We start from the raw sequence: 22975 nt of genomic DNA, 5'->3' as shown, positions 1-22975 counted from the left end.
TGCATGAACAAACAGCACAGATGTGGAGAGAAAGACTGGGTTAAAGGCATTTAAAAGGAAAATGAAGAATTGGCTTAGTGAGGAAGTCAGACTCCATCTGCAGGTGTTTATAAACAACACTACAGATAGTGCTAACACACGAGAGGGGAACTAAGATCACGGGAAAACGAGTCTCACTTCGGGATGGCCATATGGCCACATCAGTAAGAGGTTGTCACAGATGGACATGAAAACGGAGGGCAGTAAACAGAATAGTATAGAATCTGAAAGGAAGAGCAAGGACTTACTCTGTCTGGAGTTCTGTGAGAGAATGTCAACTTGTATGAGAAGGTTGCAGGAAGCAGAGTTTTCTTAGTGTGAGTTTTCCATCATTTTTCATAGAAGCGATCCTCATTACATGAATCTTAGGCTTCCGAGGATGTGGGTGATGGTGAGTGTGAGATCTGGAGCACACCGGGCCTGGAGAAATCAGGGAATCCGAGCTGGAGACAACTGGTGTAGAGTAGAAGGCAAGTGGGAACTAGACTCAGAATTAGCAGAAGGGATGACCTGGAACTCAGGAGCCTTTTAGGGGACTGGCAGGCCTGTCCTGAAGGCAAGCTAAGAGTCACCCCAACAGATAGATGAGGGGGGACTAAGGAGGGTCTGAGCAAGGCCCGTTCAGAGATGCAGTCTGGAATGCATCCATGCCTGAGGCTCACTCTTACCCTGCTAGGGAGATGGTATTTCCTCCAGAGCATGGAATTCTCTCAGTCCTTCCTGGTGAGGGACATCAAGCAAGCAACAGTGGTGCTGAGTGCTTGGGCCTTCTGCTGCTAGCATTCAAAAAACACAAGGATTATTTTTATGAAAAGTCTGTGACCCTCTTGAGGATACAGAGATGGCGCAGCAGGCAGACAATAAAGACAGCAATGGCAAAACAGCTCAATCACTAATAGTCTTATTGAATATTACTGACAGTCTATAGACAATTGAATGCCAATTTCCACAAAATTCTAAAAATTCAAAGAATTTAAATATGGAAGAATAACCATTCTTCACTTATAATAGCATGCAGTTAAAATAAGTTTCAAAATATAAATATTGTATTGCAAATGCATGTTAGCCTGTGAGAGTTCACTGCCAGATGAATAAAAACCAGAACAGGAGACTGGCATTGTGGCACAATGAGTAAAGCCACCCCTTTGACACCAACCACCCATATTTGTGCTGGTTCATGTTCCAGCTGTTCCATTTCCAAATCGGTGGAACCTATCCCATGTGTTTGGTCCCTGCTGCCCATGTGGGAGACTGGGTGGAAGCTCCTAGCAAAGTGTGGCCCAGGCCTGATAATTTCAGTCATCTGGGATTGAAATACCTCTGTTTTTCCTCTCCTTCTCTTTCTGTAACCCTGACATTAAAAGGGAAAGAATAACTCTTGCAAGAAAACAGAAAAAACAGCAGTGCTGCTCAGTGGTTTCCTCTGGGGACTGCACTTACCATGGAAAGCAGTAAGAACCACACATGGCCTTTCCTTCCTTCCTTTCATTTCTTTGGACCTGTGCAGATAAAATACAGGTAAAAATATGAAGAACAATGTCAGAACAACAAGGTTACTAAATCAGATAATGCGTCTTACAAAAGGGGAGAAACTCAGTCCACAAAGCACAGGAAATGTTGTGGAACTCCAGCAGATATTTTCTCATTTCTGCATGTGGTTCTTGAACGTATTTGTGGTAACTAGGGGAGAAAATAGTAAGTTATAAGCCATAGAATTCAAGTAGAATTTAACCTGGTATGATTTTTATTAGAGTGAGTGCAGAAGATACAGAAAGTTCATCAAATTAATAAAAGTACTGGGTAATATCAACACGGGGTATATAATGAATTATTTAAAAAATGACTATGACTATGGATTAAGAAAACAGAGAAAAATCCAGTCTTTATTGAGGAACTAATGAAGTCAAATATAGGAACAGCTCCTCTGCTGCTGGCTGTGGCTAGAGAGACAGGCCAATGAAGTATTGGCAAAGACCTCCTGTTAGGGAGGGATTCCTTCTGGAACTAAAATTCTAGGCATCCCAAGAGGATAAACTGCCCATTTTCCTTTTTCCTTCCTGAACTGTGGATGTTTGCTCTCAAGCAGTAGCGGCTAACGTGGACATGAAAGATAACATCAGGAAGGACCATGAAGCAGCCGGGGACAGTTGGTGGGCAGCTACCGGATCCAACACCCAACCATGCACCAGATAGTGCAGCGAATACTTTTGTGGAGTTGTAGCCTTCTATAATGTGAAGGGAGGCATGCAAGCGTGTGAGGGGCTGTCCTCTATCACAGGTGCCTGCACCTACGTTGCTTAGGCAGAAAGCAGCAGCCTGCTGGCTCTGCAGATTCCTGAGGTCTCTCCAGAGAGGGAGCAGCCACATAGAGCTAATAGTAGATTCTGTACCCCTGTGATTGTGGGAGCCCCGTGTGTGATGACAGTACCTGCGATAACGTGTGCAGTGTGTAGCTGCATGTCTCTGCACTCAGTATGTTTGCATCTGGCTACAGAGGCTTAGCACACCCTGAGGGCCTGGGTTGGGTCTTCCCAGGGGATTCTGTGCTCACGCAGAGAACCACACAGATTCTCATGAAAGCATCAGTAGGGTTTTCCCACTGTAGGGTCTCCTTGAGCACTGACCACCTTGGTAGACAGCATCACATCAATGGATGCTTTTTATTAGCCTTCCACCTGCTAATAAAAGACGACACCTGCCATGCCAATGTGAATGTTAGCCCGAGTACATACAACATACACTGATCAGAGAGGCCCCTGGCCTGAATTAATACTTGCCTTTCAATATCCACCACAGGAGCAGAGTTCATTAGACCACGGAGATGTGTTCCAAAGTTCAAAGCCATGAGAAATGCCAACAAGTAGTTCCACAAATGCCTAAAAGGAAACATAGAAACACAAGAAACACGAACAAGATTGGCACTATACCCACAAAGGAACAGAACATTTCAATATTAGAATGTGCAAAGGAACATTCTGATGAAATGCCTGAAAGTTAACTCTTAAAATGACCATAAGATTACTGTAAGATAGCAAGAAGCGTATGCAACTCCTCTGTTGCGAGACAGTCCCTGCAGGAGAGTGCAAAATCCAAGAAAGGAAGCAACCCAGACCAGGCCAGGTTATGGTACCCACGGGCTTACCTTTGACTCAGGTCTGGGGCAAACCAGATTGGGCCAGTTCATATCACCTGCTGGCAAATCCAAGAGCCAGCACGTGTGGGTCATGCCAGGTCAGGCTGCAATGCCAGCCAGTCCACAGTGGGGCCCAGAATGCACGTGAGACCTGGAGGAAAGCAGGCAAACCAGTAGGGGCTGCAGGGATCTCCGCTGATGAGCCTGGTGAGCTTGAAAGCTGGGCTGAGGGTAGATGATGCTGGACAGGGCTACAACACCTGTTGGCCTGCATGTAAGCTGGATTGGGGGCAAGCCAGGTTGGGCAGATTGTACCTACTGGTACCTGCAAAAACCAGAGTGGGTGAAGGTTGGATGGGCTTTGCCACAGTATCAGCTGGCAGATGCTGGTAGAGGGGTAAACTGTCAAGCTAAGCTGCAGAACCACACGCAGAATGCAAGATTGGGGAGCAGGAGTGAGTCCAGAAGGAAAACAGTGGGCACCTCCCTCTTGGATTGCCACTCCAACTAGTGAGCACGGAAACCAGCAGTGGGACAGGCATGCCTAGACAGACAGTGGCACCCACCGGCATGTGTGTGGGATGGATAGTGGGCTGGCTGGGCTGAACTAGGCTTTAATGCCCATTGACATAAATGAGAGCAGAATGGGATATGGGACAGACTGGATCAGTCTTCTGTACATACTGGCAAGCATGGGAGCCAGAATAGGAGGCAGGCCTGCTCAACTAAGCTGCAGCTCCCATTGGGTTTGCGTGGGGGCCGAGTGTACGGTAGGCAGATCAGGCTGGACTGAAACACCCATTAGTCTGTGCAGAAGTCAGGGCTGGAGACAACTGACCCAACAATTGCAACTAACAGTGCACACACAGGCTGATTTGGGCGACAGATTGTACTGGATCCTGTATTGGCATGCACATACAAGCATCAGGTCTGGGATCACCTCAGATGAGGTTTCTTTGGGAATGCCAACTGAATTGCTGCACTCAAAACTCCATCTATGGAGGAGATTGCAGATCCCATGATCTGACCGTGGAGTGCATGTGTCAGAGCGGGCTTTCTCGGTGGCTTGGATGGAGCAGTGGACAGCATAGCCACATTCACATGGAGGATATGGCATTATGCTGGAGCCTGCAGAGGACACCTGGTACCATAACAGAGGAAGGAGGACAGAACAAATCGATCAACTACCCCAGCAAAGAGTTGGCAGTAAATACCTGGGCAAACAGAGACTCTAAAGTGGACTATGTCAGGCTGTGGAGTCTGGAGAGATTTCACCGTGATTGTAGTGGCAAGGTCAGCAGCAATACAGAACTGTTCAACTATCAGAATCACTTGAGCAGGATCCTTGGAGCATGATCCTTGGAGCATGCTCTACATTGGGGATCAGGGGATGGTTGGGAAGCTGGGTGTGGCTTCTCCCTTTATCTCCCCTCTACCCCCAGATACTGGAAGGAAAAAGAGAATGTGAAAACAATTGTCTCACCCACTTTCCTCTACTGCGCCAGGAGGTTCTGCATGTGTGGAAAAAGAAATGGATTAGATTTAGTCAGTTAAATAAAGACAAGACATGTCCCTAATATGAAAGGAGTATCCAAATGCATTAAAGCATATAGAAATTCTGACAGACATGGCTAGAAAAGATCTTCACCATGACATCTTATAGTCAAACTTTCACAGTAAGAAAGAGTCTGAAGTGCAGAAGAGAAACCTCAGATTACCGTCAGGGCTTCTCCAGGTAGACTGGTAGCTGGTTTCTCATCAAAAGCCAGCAGGCTAGTGTGGAATGGAGAGATACAGTCCCAGGCCTAAAATAAAAAAAAAGAAATTCGTCAACCTGAAATACTGTACAATGTAAAACTCTCATAACTAAAGGTGAAACAAAGACCCTCCAAAAACAAATGTAAGTTACATGTCTTGTGGGTTCCTTGTCCAGCCTTACAAATGATGCTTAAGGATGTGCTACCCACAGAACCAGGGCAAGACAGACGACAGTCATCACCGGAAAAGCTCGTGAAGCTCGAAAAGGTGCAAGTACGAAGGAAAGCTGCAGCAAGCAAAGGGACATGGGAAACCGGCAGGGCCGAGTTGTGACTTCACCGTGACAGCCTTGAATGTACACAGCTTACTTTCTCCAATTAAAAGACAAAGAGTGCAAAGTGGATGAAAAGACAGGACCCATCTCTTTGCTTCTTGTAAGATACACACTTCACCAACAAAGATACACACAAAGTAAAAGGATGAAAAAAAGATATTCCTTGCTAACAGAAATGCATCATGAACAGCAGCCTCCATTCTTCCAACAGGCAAAATACTTAAACACAAAACTATCTGAAGAATCAAGGAAGAGTGTTATGTATTGATGAAGGGATCAATTAAATAAGAAAGTGTGACGATAGCAAATGGACATGTACCGAGTCAGGTTACCAGCTTTACAAAACAATTGTTGAAGGATCAAGTAAGATACAGACTCCAATACAGCATTAACGTGGGACTTAAACATGGAATTATCATCAATCAGCAGGTTACCTAGACAAAAAAATAGGAATAGTCGACTTAATCAATACTTTGGATAAAATGGCCCTAGTTGATGTTTAGAACATCTCGTTCCACAACAACAGGACACACATGTATCCCATCAACGCATGGAATGTTCTCTAGAATAGAACAAACTTTAGACAAATTTTGTCTATATTCTTGAGGAACAGTGGTTTTTTTCCCTTTTTCCTATTTGTTGCATTCCTCACACAGTGGAGTTTCAGGCATGAAAATGTGAAGTGATCTGAAACTGTTTTCACTGTAAGAGTTTAGAGCAAAGGAAGGAAGGAGGTTTTGTGTGTGTGTGTGTGTGGGGGGGAATTTGGGCAGCAGGAAAGGTGAGGGTGGCAAGCGTCACTACGTCCTTATGTCTGTATTTTGAAATAAAGGACATCTGTTCGTCTCACATAAATGACTTTTTAAAAAATGCAGTAAGAGTAATCACACAAGGAATAAGTCAAAATTACAAATACAGAATGAGATCAGACAGCAAATGTGAACTTAGAATAAGAAAAAAGTCCTACAACTATTCCCATACTTAATTGTTTAGGACACAGACATGATCAGAAAGTCAGAAATCTAAAGAAAATGTTGTACATGTAGGAGAAATTTGGTAACCTTCCCTGTTGAAGTCAGGATTGAGAAGATAATTTCTGCAAACCTCACTTCTATTCCATGTTATGCTAAATGACCTGACCAAGGAAACAAGTCTTAGAATTCATAAGAAAAAAAAAAAACCTGTTCATCACATCAGCATGCAGATATTCCTGAAATTCTAGGCAATCTAGCAAAATTAGATAATTCCAGTAAGGTGACTGGATAAAACAAGCACACACAATTTCAAACATGTTTTTCACATCTTGTAACAGGACATGGTACTGGTATTGCATAGTGCTATTTCTGGCTATGATTTGAGAGTGTTCATAAAGTCCTGCTGTTGGAGGCCTGGTTTCCCCTATGGTGATGTGAAAGGTAATACAGAGCCTTTAAAAGGTGATATTTCAGCCCCTTAGGTCACTTTCCATATCTCACTTCCCACAGAAGGACTAGCTGTACAAGAACAAGCCCAGCCCTCCGCGTTACCCTGGCATCTGGTCTCGTCCTGTGGGCGCTCTGTCTCTCGCACACTTCGCTCTGCAGCCAGGAGGTCCCTTACAGGAGCTAGGAGTTAAGACCATCTGCGTCAGGCTGCAAGAATGAACACTGTAAGGTGGCTGATTCTCCTAAAGTTCATCTAGTTTCAACAAACTCAACCAAATGACTAACATTTAGCAAAAAGTGGAGATTGGTTTAGCTGTTCACCTTCACATTTACTTCTATGTGAAGCCTAAAACAACTGAAGAAATTCTGAGAAACAAGGATGGGCAAGCCACTACTAGGCATTAAGTTCTATGGGGCCAACTAGTTAAAGCAGCGTGATATGGTCGCCCCTCGTCCATCCTCGGTGCACGAAGTTTCCATTACTCACGCCGTTCACCCCCTTGCAGGTCTCTGTTTCACGTCCACAACACAACCATTGGTTCTGGGCTGACGTCCCGTTCTTCTCACACTACTGGTTCCAGCAGCTCACGTAACACCCCGCTTGTGCCGTACACCTGCTCCCTGGAGATGTCCTCCACCCCTAGTCAGCTATGACACTATGCCAATATGCACTTTCTAAATGACTTGTTTAATTTAATGTAAAATAAAATGTATATTTATTTCAGGGCAGAATTGCAGAGGAAAAGGGAGAGAGAGAGAGAGAGAGGGAGGGAAGAAGGGATGGGGACACACAGAGAGAGAAATGAGTATCAATCTGCCATGCTCTTAATAACTCACCAAATGTTTGCCAGAGCTAGGGCTGGTCATGAAGAACTCAGGATCCGGCAAGTCCATCCTGGTGATACCATGCGTGGCATGGGCCAACTTCTACCGCCTTCCCTGGTTCATCGGCAGGGTGCTGCTTAGGAAGTAGAGCTGCAGGGACTCAAATATATATTCTGACATGGAATGTTGGCATCACAAATACTGACCTAATCCACTGAATTCTCTCTCCTTCCTCCACAAAATACAAGTAACCAATTCAAAAAGTCTGCTTTGTAAAAAAAAAAAAAAAGATTGGACTCACTCACATTGTGAATAATATTATCCTGCCAACTGCACTGAAGGCCAAAATTCAATACACAGAGACAAAGCTCTAATGACAAAATTTGGAACACCAACTTTTACAACAGAGGTTGGTTAGAGGTATTGCTGTGACAACGTGTTAGTACTTGGGAGCATCTTACAGTGCTGTGGAAATGACATCCCATATAGCCACAGAAACAGATAGCTATCAAATAATAAAATCTATATATATAATTACCAAACTGCTATTTGATAGCGGCTTTTCTATCAATACAACGCAGGATTTTAACCAGTAAAGCATTCAGAGATGAAGGAATAATCTAAACATTGAGCATTTAAGGGGAAAGAAGCCACATAAGTTAATGTCCTGCGACAGACACACGGGTGGAAACGTGAAGTGGTGCGGACAGGGGCTCCCGTCTGCTGGGCTCGGCAGGTGCTCCCGTCTGCTGGACTCGGCAGGAAGGCATTCTTCCATGGGCTTTGATGACTGTTTTTTTCCAGCTCCATTTCATTCTCAACAGTGTCATGTTTCTTAAGTTGCCACTTTACAGTTTCTCCTTTAAATATCTCCTTCACAATTCTTTCATCCTTGTCCAATGCATATTTTAAGTATATGCTAACATTGTCTTATTGCCTTGAGACTTCCGTATCTGTTTGAATATTTGCTCTTTCCCTCAGTAAAACTACATTCCTGCTCAGTAAATAATTTTTAAATTAATTCTAACACCTGCTATGCATTTCTAATGCTCGGATTCAGTGATACATCAAATAATCTTGGCTATATATATTTTTAAAGTATTTTCATCTTTTTTTGAGGGGAACAAAGTGAGTAGGTTAGAGTACCAGCATATGCGCGTGCTCATCTTCTGGTTAATGTTTACAGCAATGGAGGCTGGGGTGTGGTCAAACACCAGGGCACAGACTCAATCAAGGCCTCCCCTGGGGATGGCAGGAACCCCATTATTTAGGTCTTCCCCACTCCACTGGCAGGAAGGTGGAATTTGCAGCACGAGCTGAGAATGGAATCTGGGGGCACAAGCATCTGACCCATTGGGCCACCTGCCCAAATCTGAGCTGCAATTTTAAATATTCCTTCATTGCATAAAACTTTTTTTTTCCTCAACATAACATTTTCCAATTTATTTAAAATCATTTAGTTATTTACCTTAGCGTCACAATCATTGTCAGAGCCCTCCTGGCTTGTTCACTCCGCAGACGTCCCGAGCGGCTGGGACCCAGCGGAGCTGAACCTGTGAGCTGGGCACTCCAACGAGGGGTGGCAGGAATCTGACCCCTGGAGCCTCCACTGCTGCTTCCCCAGGGCCTGCACCCGAGCGCTGACGTCAGGGGCTGGAGGGGGCATGATGTCAGATCAAACACCTGCCCCCTGCAGACTTTCATTTTGCCAAAATTCATCTCCCACTTTAAGTCATATAAGAGGGTGTCCTTTTTTTGTTTATCCTTACATTCCATCATGTTTGGGAGTTGGTACTCAGTAGTTACCAAATAATAAAAAAAAGTTGTCTTCATTTTTTTTCGCAGATTTTCATCTCCATTGTTTTTTTTTTTTTCCTTGTTTTTAAAATGGGAACTACTGTGTGGCAGCACTTCATGTGGATTTTCTCCCAAGTTTCTGCTTCCGGCACTAATCACCATGAGCCCCAGGAAGTGTTACTGCATGTAATCCTGAGGCGATGCCCGCTTTCCGCTCTGTGGCATTGCAGTGCCCAGGCTTTCCTGTGGAATTCTGCCCCACTCCCGACACGCGGTGACTCAGTGTTTTCTCATTAACTTCTTGAGTCGCAAATAGATTTTTTTCTACAGTTTTCCAAGCTGCATTTTAGATGCTTTGAGTTAGAATCCCTGCAGTGAGACTACGATTATATATATATATATTTTATTTTTGTAAAAAGCTACTCAGGCAATTTTGATACATGTAAAATTCTGCTAAGCACTGATTTGGAGAATAAGTCCAGTGATTTGTATGCGTTGTAAGGGTGCTGCACCCAGCAGAAAATGCAATATCCAAATATCTGCACTCATCCATTCCACTTTCTTGTCCTGCCAAAAAGCCCGTGACCTACTGACAGTTGTCACATTATCTTGCGTAAGCTTCATGTCTCCTAGAAAGCAGACTGACGGAATGAAAATACATCTTTTAAATGCCTTGCTTTCTCAAGTCAAATTCAGTTCCTCTTAATGAACTTCCACAGATCTCATAGAAAAGTGACCCATTCTATAATTCGATAATACGTCATCTGATGGTCACAGGTTAAAATATTTGAACGGCTATGTTTCTTCAGCAGTTTTTTAATGGAAGGTTAGAAGAAAATGTGCACAGTTTGGCAGTCAGAGCCGATACCAAGGACCGACATAAAGCCTTTGAAGTGACTTCAAGTGAATACACCATCATCATGGTTACATCATTTTTTTTAAAGATTCATTTATTTTTATTGCAAAATCAGATATCCAGAGAGGAGGAGAGAGACAGAGAGGAAGATCTTCCATCAATGATTCACTCCCCAAGTGAGCGCAATGGCCGATTCTGTGCCGATCTGAAGCCAGGAGCTCCTCCATGTCTCCCACAAGGGTTCAGGGTCCCAAGGCTATGGGCTGTCCTCGACTGCCTTCCCAGGTCACAAGCAGGAAGCTGGATGGGAAGCGGGGCCACCGGGATCAGAACTGGTGCCCATATGGGATCCAGTGCGTTCAGAGTGAGGACCTCAGCCTCACTAGGCCACTAGGCCACAGCACTGGGCCCAGTTACATCAATTCTACATCATGCCACAGAAACATGGACAAATCAAACATTTTTTGTTGTTTTGTTTTGCTGAAGGCTTTCCTGTCCTTTTGGAAACATTCGTCCTTATATATGTAGGCTATTAATTTCTTTCCAACTTTCTCACCATATTGATTCTCTAATCACGGGTTCACTGAGAACTGCAATTTCCAGAACAAACACTTTTACTTCTACTACGACTAAACAAGTTCTCACTTTGAATTTGCATGTATACATTTAAATATTAGCACAATCGCTAGGTCATTTCCTCAGAAGGAACTCATCCATTTGAAAAGATTATTTACTTGAAAGGAAGAGAGAAGAGAAAGAGCCAGAGAGAGAGAGAGAGCAAGAGAGAAAAAGAGAGATCTTTCATCTGGTGGTTCACTGCCAAAAGCGTTGCTCTAGCCAGATGTATGGACCAGGCAAAAGCAGGGATTCAGGAACTCCATCCAGGTCTCCCACAGGATTGAGAGAAGCCCAGGTACGCAGCTCATCTTCCACTGACTTCTCAGATGTATTCTGAAGATTTTGAAAATGAAAGCAAAGCAGCTGGGATTCAAATGAGCATCCCCTTATAGGACGTCGGTGTCATCAGTGGCGGCTTAGCCCCCTACACTACAATGCCAGCCATTTAACTATAAATTCATGGGTTCATTAACTGTTACGCACAATTCCATCATCCGTAAAATGGCAGAATTCTCACTGAGGGTCGGAACTGCTAGAACATCTTACTGTGTCAACAAGGTGTTTACTGAGAACAGCGGCCCAAGCAGTGCTTCGCTCTTCCCTTAAATATGTGTCTCTCCGTCTGCTCCAGCGGGAGGTACGGAATGTCCATTGCTGCTCAAGGATTCTAAGTTTGCATCATCCAAAGCCTTCTTTCCATTTTCTGTTGACTTGGGATTCGCTCCTTCATATTTTTTCTTCATGGCAGAAATGAGCACAATGTATAGAATAAGGGCTAGGGATTTTAAGATTGCAGACAAGCCCAAATAGCTGTTTCTGTGAGAAGAGATTTGGAAAAGAGTAGACAAGCATTTTTAAATCTGCTGCATATCTTACAACATTTCCCTCTAGTATCAATGTAAAAAAATTAAAAGCGTACATCATGACAATGAGTAAGCCATTCTTTTGAAATTATTTTACTTTAGGATTAATTGGAAAAATGAATGAAATTTTGGAAAACGCTACTGCAGTTGGCTCAGCCTTCCTCCTACAAGAGGAAAAATACCCAATTCCAGTCCTCTCATGCCTTCCTCAGTATTCTAGCCTAGTTAACGTGGGTGAGTTTAAGCTTTGATGTTCAGTGGGTTCCAGTTATTAAATGCTTTCCCAGCTCACAATGGGATGAGCAGCAGATAACCATATTGTAATATGAAGAGCATCTGTATACATCAGAAATATTGTGCATCCACGGATGCAGAATTGAGTCAACATACACAGACCAATAAGCATGACGTATAAATAAGCAGAGTAAAGGATAAAATCATATGATCATTTTCATACAAGCAGAGACAACATTTCTATAATATAATACACATTAATGATAAGGCCTCTGACTGATTAGGTACTGAAGGAAAATACATTAGCACAATAAAGGCTAATGTCACATGGAGTGGGGAAAAGCTTAAAATTCATAAATTAATATCTGGAACTAGACAAGGATATCTACTCCATCCCTGCTATTCAATATAAGTTCTGGAAAGTTCAGCCAGAGTCATAGGGCAAGAGGAATAAGCAATGTGTACAAGTAACAAAAGATGTCAGATGATCTCTGTGACTGACAGGATTACACGCACAGGCGAGCCACACTCCAGGAAGAGACCACAAAGCTGGTGAGTGCAAGTGTTCACAGAAATACAAAACCGACACACAAAATAGTCCAATGTTAATATACTAACAATGACATTACTGAGAAAGAGCATGTAAGAACGATCCCACTCATAACTGTTCCAAGAAGATACTTAATCTTAGAAAAAAATTAAACAAGGATGTGAAAGCCCTCTAGAAAGAAAACTACAAAACTCTAAAGAGAGAAACTGAACACACACACAAAATAGTAAGACCTGTCCAGGTCATGGATTGGAAGAATTAATACTATCAAAAATTCCATGTCACCCAAAAGTGAATTACAGATTGTAATCTCCATCCAAATACTAATGTCATCCTTAAACAATTATAAAATTCACAGGGAAACAAAAACCCCAATAACCAAGGCAATTATGAAAGATAAAGACAAAGTCAGAGCTCCCATAGTATCAGATATAACCATACAACTGGACTCGTGTAAGGGACACAGCATGATGCTAGCCTAAACATTGTAATAGGCATCAACAAATGGAATAGGAACTCCAGAAATAAATTCACCACCTAAAATGAACTTCTCTTGGATAAAGGTGCTAAAAATACTTTTTGAAGAAAGCATAGTCTCTCCAATAAACGGCATTGGGAAAACTGATTTTCCACATACAGAGTATTGAAACCAGATTCCTACCTCACACCCTATACAAAAATCAATTCAAAATGGAAAAATGTATTAAAATCAAGAGATAAAATATGAAACTAGAGGAAACATATGGGAATCCCTCTAAGTCATTAGCATATGCAAGAATATTTTGATGAAATTACAAAACCACATGCAACAGAAAGAAACATGGATAACAGAGATTGCTCGAAGAAAAAAGTTTCTTTAAATAAAAAAATAATCAACAGAGACATCTGACAGCAATATTTGCAAATTCTATGATAAAGGACTGAAGTGCTTGATATTTAAGAAACTGGAGAAGTCAAACAAACAACAACATAAAGCAGTTAAGAAATGAGCAAAGCATTTGAATGCTCTTCAAAATAAGATGCACACACTCACAATGATTAGTTGACAGGGTTATGCAAATAAAGACCACAGCGAGGTATTAGTTCACTTCCGTTAGTATCGTTATCTCAAAACCAAAAGGTGACGCACCATGGCATGATTTGGGGAGAAGGGGAGCCCTAACGCACTGTTGGTAGCAATGCACTTAGGATAGCCATGATGGAAAGCAGTAGAGTGTTTCCTCAAAAATCTAAAACAGATCTGTCACAGGACCAAGATACCTGACTTCTGGGAATAAAATCAAAGGAGGCAGTAAATGAGATGTTAGCAATCCCGGATTTACTGCAATAACAAAGACACGGAACCAATCTAGAAATCCACTGGCGCATGAATGGTTAAAGAAGCAACTAAATACATACAGAAATATATAACTGTACACACACACTCGTGTGTATATTTTAGGACAAGGAGGGCTTCTGGAAACAATAAGATTTGAATGTAAACCCAAGAACTTTTAGCTGTATTATTGTGAATAAGTTACTTATTATCCTTGAAAATAGTTCCTTCATATTCAAGTAAAAAGGAGAAAAAAAATCTCCTACCACTTCAGGATTATTAAAATGAGGTACCGCCCTTTGGATATACAATGACTGTTCATTAATGGTGACTACACTTAACATAATTAATGCTATTATATTTAAAACGATATACTTGAGTATTTAATGCAGGTTAAAGATCAATTAATAAAACATATTTATGGCAACTTACCCAAATAATACAGAGTTATATAACCTACAAGAGCCTCGGGCACCACAGCTGGTCATGGACCATTTTAAGCAAGTTCTGTCAATCAGAGCCCCAAAGTATATCGGAGCTAGAATCCCTCCTGAAATTATAAGAAGGGACAACATCAATCCAAGGAACAAGTTTCAAATGTAACTGGGTGATATTTCACATGATACATTCTGCATAAGGTGAAAATTGAAAAAGTTGGGGGACTACCCCTTCTACTGAAGAACTGTGATGAAGAATCTCAAAGCCACATCTTTATCTGCCTTTCTCTTCCCACCAAACGAAAAAATAACATCTTATGCCTTAAACTCTATTCTTCAAATACCGATAAACTCCAAAAAGGAGAACGATGTTAATTTACACCTAAGTTACGTTGATCTTATGTCATATTTTTCTTAGGCAAAAAGAGTTTGAGCAATGGGAGTAGAATTGTAGATTTACAGGGGAAAGAAAAGCTCCATGCTCACGTATTGCTGGGCTACGCTTGTTTATCAACTCCTCCACACCCAGATTCCCTCTGCGGAGAAGCAGTGCAGTGTCAGGGTGCTTGGCTCCGAGTCAGCACAGCTCTTTCCCAGAGCCCACATTCCAGCATCGAAGCCTCCACTGATGCTGTGCCTTTCCAGATGGCTCTCGAAGCTGCTCCAGGCTGTTCCAGGTGGGGCCTCTGGGGCTAATGTTGTTGTGTCTCCTGATCACAGTGAAGCCTGTGTCCTTGCTGACCTGGCCCTAACCCAGTTACATGAATGGTTGGAATCACATATGCTGCTCATGGCTGAAGCATCCGTGTATATTGTTATTTTATCGGAACTTGAACCCTGCTTACAGGTACCAGATCTGTTTTTTTTTTATCTTAATGATTTTGAGAATTTATTTTGCATTGTAATACATGATAGTGTGACTCACATCTCATCATATGTTATGATTCTATTATCCATGGTCCATCTCCTTTTTCCTAAAGAATCTTAGGATGACAAATGATTGGCATCTGAGGTTAACCGTCATGCAGAAAACTAGTATCAACAAAACGGTTTCACAAAACCATTACCACCCTTTCAAAATGGAAAGCTTGTGCTCACCTTTCATTTTCTCCACATAATATCACTGCCTTGAACAAACTTAATAGATTAGATGTTAGGTTATAAGCTTAGTCTTATATTTTAAATAACCTTGTCAATTATCTATGCTGTATAGGCCTTCCAAAATTGCCCTGTCTGTGTATTCCAGACGGCTGTGGTGTGAGCTACAAACTGTATCTTTTCCTCATAAAGGTTCTGAAGTTTCATTTTGAGGACATCTAAATATAGGATGCTTGCAATTATGAAATTAAAATTCTTTTTTTTTTTTGCTACAAAATTTCATCCCTGCACCAGGAATACGATCTGCACATTCGGTGCTCAACTTCAGTGTCTGTGCGCTGGACAAGGGACGTCCTCTCGGATGTCCACGTGGGTCCTGCCAGGGCGTACAGAGGTTGCAGAGCAGAGATGTAAACAGCAGAATGCCAGGAAGGGAACTGTGGCGGGAGCTGTGTCAGCCACAGCTTGGCATCTCCGGTTTTCCCTTCTGCTTTTTCTTTTTACGTTGGATCGCCCGTGACCTTCTCGATGAACACATGCTTGGATGATTTCTCTGTTGTCCTGGGGCTGTGGACTTCGGCTACGTTCATTTGGTTGCGATGACTACAGCAATGGTCCCTTCCTACTCATTTCCTTACATCATCTGGAGTTGTGCCTGGGCCTTCATCAGTTCATATTCAATTGCCAGATGAACTAAGCCTTTCCTTTCTTCCCAGGAATACTAACAGGGCATTTGTAGGACTTACCAAGGGGAACCCACAGGGATTAGTTTAAAAGTTACTGAAATGATTTTTAAAGACATCCATAGGATAAAAATGGCAGTAAGAGACAAAGAGCCACTGCCTAAACCTTTTACTGATAACCTCATTAGTTTTTTCAGAGATACGACTTTATGTCTGTATTGCACTCTTGGCCAATGTATCTCACACGTGTCTGACATTTCTTTCATTAAAAAAAAATTCCTTGATCCAATTCTAGGGTGAGTAATTCCCTATTCATATGTTTACCTTTTGGTGAAGCTGGTTGCTCAGGCGAGACAGTGTGCAGTAGCAGCCTGTCCGTTTCTGCTGTTTTGCGCAAACTGCTTGGCAAAACCCCCAGGCTTCCTCGGGTGCATTAGGCATTTCTAGAGAATGCCTGAGCATCCTGGGAAGAACCTCTCTTCTTCCTACTTGGAAGGAATGTTCTCTTTCTGAAAGTAGACATCTTGGGAACCGCCTGCTACCATGTCAGATACAGTGCAACACGACTATGGTGACTGCTTGCCTGCCACTGCTTGCCATCAACTAGAATCAACATCAGAGTCATTTTTAGGTTTCCTCTGTCTCCTATGATTGTCATTGACCACAAACATAGAAATGATTCTTTCTTATGCCTATTGGTAATCTGAATAGTAATTACATTCATCTTTGAGCATTGATAAACATATCCCAATTTCATAATTCACATATTTGTCATACCTAGTGCCCGTATAAACAGTGAATGGAAACCCATTGCAAGTGATTTCAATTCAGGCTGAACAATTCTGAAATCAGGTAAAAACAAAGACATATTAAACATGTTTAAAATACTAAATTGAGCTTAAAGTTAAAATATTTCTCAATGTTCTCTCCTAGAGGTTGAATGAAACCCCTTAAATGAAAGGCCCACATTTTTGAAAATGGAGCTGAAGGAGTTTGTGGACAATTGGAATTAAAATACAGACTTATTTGGGAAAGATGATTTCAAATTTATGCATCGCTTTTCATGAACTTTTCTGCGGAATCACCAATATACAAAGACTTCAGAGTATTTTATACCAAAATAAACTTACCTTTTAATTCTATTTTCCATACATTTCTAAGAAATATTTATTTGAAAGCAGATTTGTGCAAAGTAAGAGGTTGGGTCATGGAGAGAACAAAAGGGGAAGTGAGGGCATGAGAGAGGGAGGGAGGAAAGAAGGAAATATTAACAGGTACATAATATTTTAGTCTTGAGCTATTATTGGATATATTTGCTCAGGGATCTCAGTGGATATAACATATGACCAATGCTTCAGAAACATCTCCTGAGTGATGTGGTAGTTCCTGTTTTTAAGAATACTGAAGCAAATGGTGTCCCAACTAAATTAAGAGACTCGGGAGAAGTCATTTAATCTCTCTTTCCTTCCATTTCCTTATTTACTCAGAGGATACTACTACTTAGTTAATGCCTCCTGAGATCCAATACAACAAGCTAACATTCTAAGCTTCTTTTTTCCCCCCAGGGAACTGCCACTTGAGCCTCGCACTAAAGCTACCATTCATTGAAGTTCTCAAAGAAAGCTTATACAGCGGGATACAATTCAATCTAAACATAGCAGTACATCAATTAAGCATAGCATATTTATCCGTGCACCGTGACCCCACACTTCACAATTGATTTTGAGCACCTCAACATTCTGATGGACCTTTCTCAGGGTGACAACATCCCAAAAAGGCTCTCAAGAAGCAAAATGTGTGGGTGCTCTTTGGATGCCTCTGCGTCCTATCAAAGTGCACAGATTGCAGCAACAGCACAGCTCTATCTCTGCCCACTATTGCTCTACTCTCCGCAGAGCATTCCCCACGAGGCATGTATCTGCTCTGCATAACTGCTTCACGAGTGATGTAACAAATTCTCAAATATCTGTCTCTTGCCCGTGAGAGTACCAGGAAGGACTAGAGCAAAAGCCATTCTGTTGTCACATTATAAACACTGAAATATTGCAGACTAAAGTGAAAATTTATATCTGGTTCTCAAAAATACATCCCATCAGGATGTAGGGCAACCCCAAATCAAAGCCTGCATAAATATCATATAGAGATGTCCTCAAAATTGAGATGATTAGTCCCTGCCTTAGGAGCTCACTATGGCATTGAATGACTGCAATAATCCCAAGAAAAGGCATCCCAGATAAGCAAAATGTAACAAAATAGGAATGGGTGACCCAAATACAGTACAGAACAAACCATCAGATGTACTTGTAGTCCAACATGCATAAAAAATGATTAGAAAAGTGATACCTGACAATCAGCATGATAAACGCAGTGCTTCCAAAGGCAACACTGAAAGAATCCATAAGTTGAACAGCTACAAACATGTAGTATTTCCTTGTACAGCCAGTGTCCCTTGGGCACTCCCCCAAGGAGGCTGAGAAGTTGCTCTTCTGCAGACCAGTTTCTTCCACACAAGTACAGTTATGAAACACCTAAAATTTTTTTTTGAAAAAAAAACATTAAAAACTGTCAATACTTTCCATTACCTTTAAAAAGTATTAATCTGGCTGTGCTAACTCATACCAGTTGTTGACCTTGTTTCATGGCTTCTCACTTATGGTAATGTATAGTGATGGAGTACTGGGGTCTATCATACACAGACATGGGGGAATAATGAAACATGCATCCCCGCATCCAGAGGAAAGATGGATTCCCAGTGAAACTGTTGGACGTGTGTAGACAATGGGATGCTGGACTGTCTGACATTGTCTGTACCAACAATGTCGGGGTACACTTAAATAAGAGACTGATAGAATTATGATTCCTTACGAAGGACTACACTATTGTAACAAAATGAGGAAAATCTGATGGGGGGTGGGAATCCCAGCCTATACAAAATTGTATCACATAATTCAAAATAACAATATATTAAAAAAATAAAAGGTATTAATCACTCAAATCACATTAGTTACAATTAACAAAATTCTAAAAACCCAATTGTGCCATGGTTTAGCAGCAAAATTATTTCTTGGATCCCTTCCAAAAGAAAGTATAATTTGCTGTTAATTTTTAATTTTAACATTAGGAAATATTTCAAAAATTAGTCTGAAATTCTCTGTTCTTTTCTTATTGACAAGAAAGCCTTTCTAAATTCTCTTTGATCCATAGATCAAAATAGAGTTGGGCTATAATTTGATTTTTTATTTTGGCAATCTAAAAAAACATGCTTATATAAGCATGCAATGCTATACAATAACATAGGTGATGTAATTACCAGGAAGTTTCAGTACAATGCAATGTCCAGATCAACAGTTACAGCACAAAATGAGAAACTTGAGAAACTGATGATTAGAGACACTCAGACAAGCAACTCAAATAGCTTGACGGCTTAACTCAATTCTCCAGTTATTTCAAACTAAAATAAAGTTTAAGGCAAATACGCCTTTAATGCATTAGAGTTAATGTCTTACTGCTAAAGGAAAAACTGACTCAGGAGCCTGCCAAAGTTTTTTACATTGTTTGACTAAGAATGACGCAGAAAAATGATTTATGCAGCAAGCTTGTTGGCCACTCCTCCAAACTGGTACAAATAAGCATTATTTTAACTTACGTATTAATTTTAATTTTTGCTTGAAACATAGAAAGAGAAAAACTAAGTGAAATTAACCCAATCTTTTACTCCACCGAACAATGGAAACAGGTAGTAATGGATCAGGCCAGAAAAAAGTTCTTAATCCAGATTTCTCATGTGGGTGGAGGGGAGCAGGTACTTGTGCCACTCTGCTGTCTCGCTGGGTTACATGAGAAGGAAGCTGGATTGGAAGTAGAGTAGTCACAGCCTGACCAATATGGCTTAAGACAATCCCAAGTGGTGACCCAACAGCTGCTCTAGACATCTAGCCCCCAAAAGTGTTATTTTAAAAATAGATGGCTGATGACCAATGATTCAATGGGTCTTTCATTAGCCTCCCAATGGCATGACCATTGTCAATATTAAGAAAATTTTATCTTTATGGCAGACAGAACTTTCCTTGAAATTCTAAGATCATAAGAAGCTGAGGTCCACATTCAAAGATTTTTAAGATGTTTTAGTTTTCAAAGTTCTCCATGTTTTCCTGTAAAACGACTGCCGAGAATATGGACAAGGGAAAGATTTCTTTTTCTAAACATGGCTCTAACCTGTGGTTCTGATGAAGTGGAGGGGAAAGCAGAGATGGATACTCACAGTTGGCTTTGTGTGGCCACTGAAGGATTTGCAGCCTGCGAGACAGGGGGATGTGTATGTTACTCCATTGCTGCCACAGACAGGTTCCCATTGACTTTCGTCACAGTTGCAATCTGAGTTGCAATGGGAGAGTGGCACATCTAGATGAGATGTCACTGGATAATTTCTGGAAATAAACGACAGATGCGTATCAAAAAAAAAAGAGTGAAGGGGTTTGAGAACAGGAAAATGACAGTTGGAAGAGAGGAAAGAGGAGGAAGAAATAGAAGAAATGAGATGGAGAAGAATAAAGGGAAAGCAAGAAAGATAATCTTGCTTTAATGAGGTAGAGAAATTCTATGTGGTGATACTAAAATAGCTGCCTTTAAAAAAAAACGCTTATTCTTCATCTTCCCACGATATCATTTTATCAAGTTTCCAGAGAGTAAGATTTAGATGAGAGATCTTTGTGATCTGATGCCTGTTTTTTTCCCCCCCAATATAAAGTAGTGGCATTAAACAGATACCTTCTAGCTGTCTAACAAGGCATGTAAATCTATGAATGTTTTTGTTAAGGCAGGTGAGACGAAAAATTCTGGTTTTTTAACTGTAAAAGCTGAACTTAAGATAGTCAAATCAGAACATTTAAGGATTAATTTTGAAAAATCAAGAACATAATTAGTTGAGAATACATGGAGTTTTAATAATTGACATTCCATAAGCTACAGATTATGATTTCATAAGTTCACTAAAATATAAGATATGTCATATAATTGATTATAGATTTTAGAAATTATTTTTGGTTTTATAAAAATAATAATAATTGAAGAACTTCCAAGGAAGCTTTCAATATTTGAATAAAAAAACAGAATTACCACTGCTGTCTTTTAATTAATTTGTACAAGTTCTACATTTCTTTTCAGGGAACTGTCTTTAAAAGGCTGTTATGGGGACCAATGTTACAGCTCAGTGTATTAAAATACCTCCTGTAACTCTTGCTGGTATCCTATAATGGTACTAGTTTGAGTGTTGGCTGCTCTACTTCCCATCCAACTCCCCCCCACAGCTAATGTGACTGGCATAGCAAGAGGAGAGTGGACTAAGTGCTTAGGACCCTGCACCAAATGGAAGACCTGAGAGAAACTCCTGGCTTCAGTCTGACTTGGCCCTAGCCTTTACAGCCATTTGAGGGTTGAGACAGCGGATGGAAGATTCTCTCTCTCTCTCTCTCCCCCTCCCTCTCTACCTTTTCCTTGCTCTCCCTTAGAACTAATCATATAATGTAGGATCAGTTTAGAGTCATTGTGTGAATCCAAGGAAGTTACAATTCCTCCAGTGTCCACAACACAGAAAGTTGTATGAGAACCTGATTGCTAAGGTTTATGTGGAAGGAAATGGTCAATTGTCATGATAAGGAGCACAGGCTAGTAACTAAAGATTAGTTAGGCAACCCTGTAAAAATAGGAAAATGTTTAGACAAGAAAACCTGGTAAGACTGAGAGGCTGAAATTAATATTACAAAAAAACCCTGAGTTGGAAAGCTCAGACCCAACAATAAGCAGATTTGGTTTATGTAGTCACTGAGCTGATGCAAGGGTCTTTGCTTGAGGCTAAAACTTGAACCTTTCTCATCTTCTTTTAAAAGGTTTATTTTTTTCTATTTGAAAGGCAAAGTTACCAGCCGCTGGTTCACTCCCAACATAGATGCAACAGCCAGAGTTTGGCATGGATGAAGCCGGGATCCAGGACTTTCTTCTAGTGTCTTACTTGGGTCAAGGACTTGAGCCATTTTCCACTGCTTTTCCAGCCATAGGCAGGGAACTGGATCAGAAGTGGAGCTAAAAGGACATGAATTGGTGCCCACATGGGATGTTGCTGTTACAGGCAGAGAAATAGCCTGCTTTATCACCATGTTGGCCCAGAACCTTCCTTATATTAAGCAATTGGGTATAGTATGAGATGATAACACGGGCTGTAACAACTTTTCCTGTGGGTCAGGCATTTAACATACTTGTTCAGATATCACTTAGGTTGCCTGCAGCCATATGAGAATGATTGGATTTGAGTTCTGGCTCCACTCTGGATTAAATCTTCCTTTTAATGCAAACTCTAGGACACAGGACGTCAAAAGTCTGCATCGCCGGCACCCATGAAAAGGACCTTGACGAAGTCTTTGGTCCAGGTTGAGCTAGCCCTGGCTATTCTGCACATTTGAGGAGTGGACCAATGGAGGCAGATCTCTATGTCTGTGCCTTGCAAAGGGAGGAAACTGTCCCATGATTTGCGTAAAACATGGACTGCTAAGAACACTGCACATCACTACAAATACTCCTAATGGAACAGTAAAAGTTACGCAATATCTAGCATACAATTATACTGAGGATATGTGTTAATCCTGCTAATAATGAAGACAAATCCTGAAACCATCTATTCGTTTTCAAAACAAGAATTAAACACCAAATAAGGAAGTGCACGCTTACAAAGCTAGTTGTGTAACACCAGAACAAACTGAAGAACATTCAGTAAATCTGGAAGACTGTTAGTAACGGTAGTCTCATGACCGATTCAAGATTACAGTGGCACATACAGCATGTTTGGAAGCCACATAACCTCAATTTGAGGTTATTATTATTACTCATACCTTCCTCATCTAAAGTCACTCACTCTCACAACTATAAAATGATAATATTACTACAAAGTACATGTCTGATCTTTACTGGAAAAAAAAATTAAAGGAGAGCATCTGAGAAGCAGATATTCAAGAATTCCTA

At 41.2% G+C, this 22975-nt stretch overlaps 1 protein-coding gene across 1 annotated transcript in view; it reads right to left on the bottom strand.

Moving 5' to 3' along the window:
• Positions 1-11334: 11334 nt before the first annotated feature.
• Positions 11335-22975, bottom strand: part of LOC121147680 (solute carrier organic anion transporter family member 1B3-like) — a 33248-nt gene continuing 21607 nt past the window's right edge. The window contains exons 11-15 of the mRNA XM_040967573.1: positions 20226-20391; positions 18308-18492; positions 16742-16806; positions 14179-14296; positions 11335-11600 (exon numbers count right to left, since the gene is read on the bottom strand). Coding sequence (XP_040823507.1) covers positions 11387-11600; positions 14179-14296; positions 16742-16806; positions 18308-18492; positions 20226-20391 — 748 coding nt within the window. The 3' untranslated portion in view covers positions 11335-11386. The remainder of the gene's footprint in view (positions 11601-14178; positions 14297-16741; positions 16807-18307; positions 18493-20225; positions 20392-22975) is intronic.

Source organism: Ochotona curzoniae, unplaced genomic scaffold (assembly GCF_017591425.1).
Source record: "Ochotona curzoniae isolate NIBS_2020 unplaced genomic scaffold, NIBS_Ocur_1.0 contig_1482, whole genome shotgun sequence".
In the NCBI taxonomy this organism is placed as follows: Eukaryota; Metazoa; Chordata; class Mammalia; order Lagomorpha; family Ochotonidae; genus Ochotona; species Ochotona curzoniae.
This window is presented reverse-complemented; position numbering and strand designations above follow the sequence as displayed.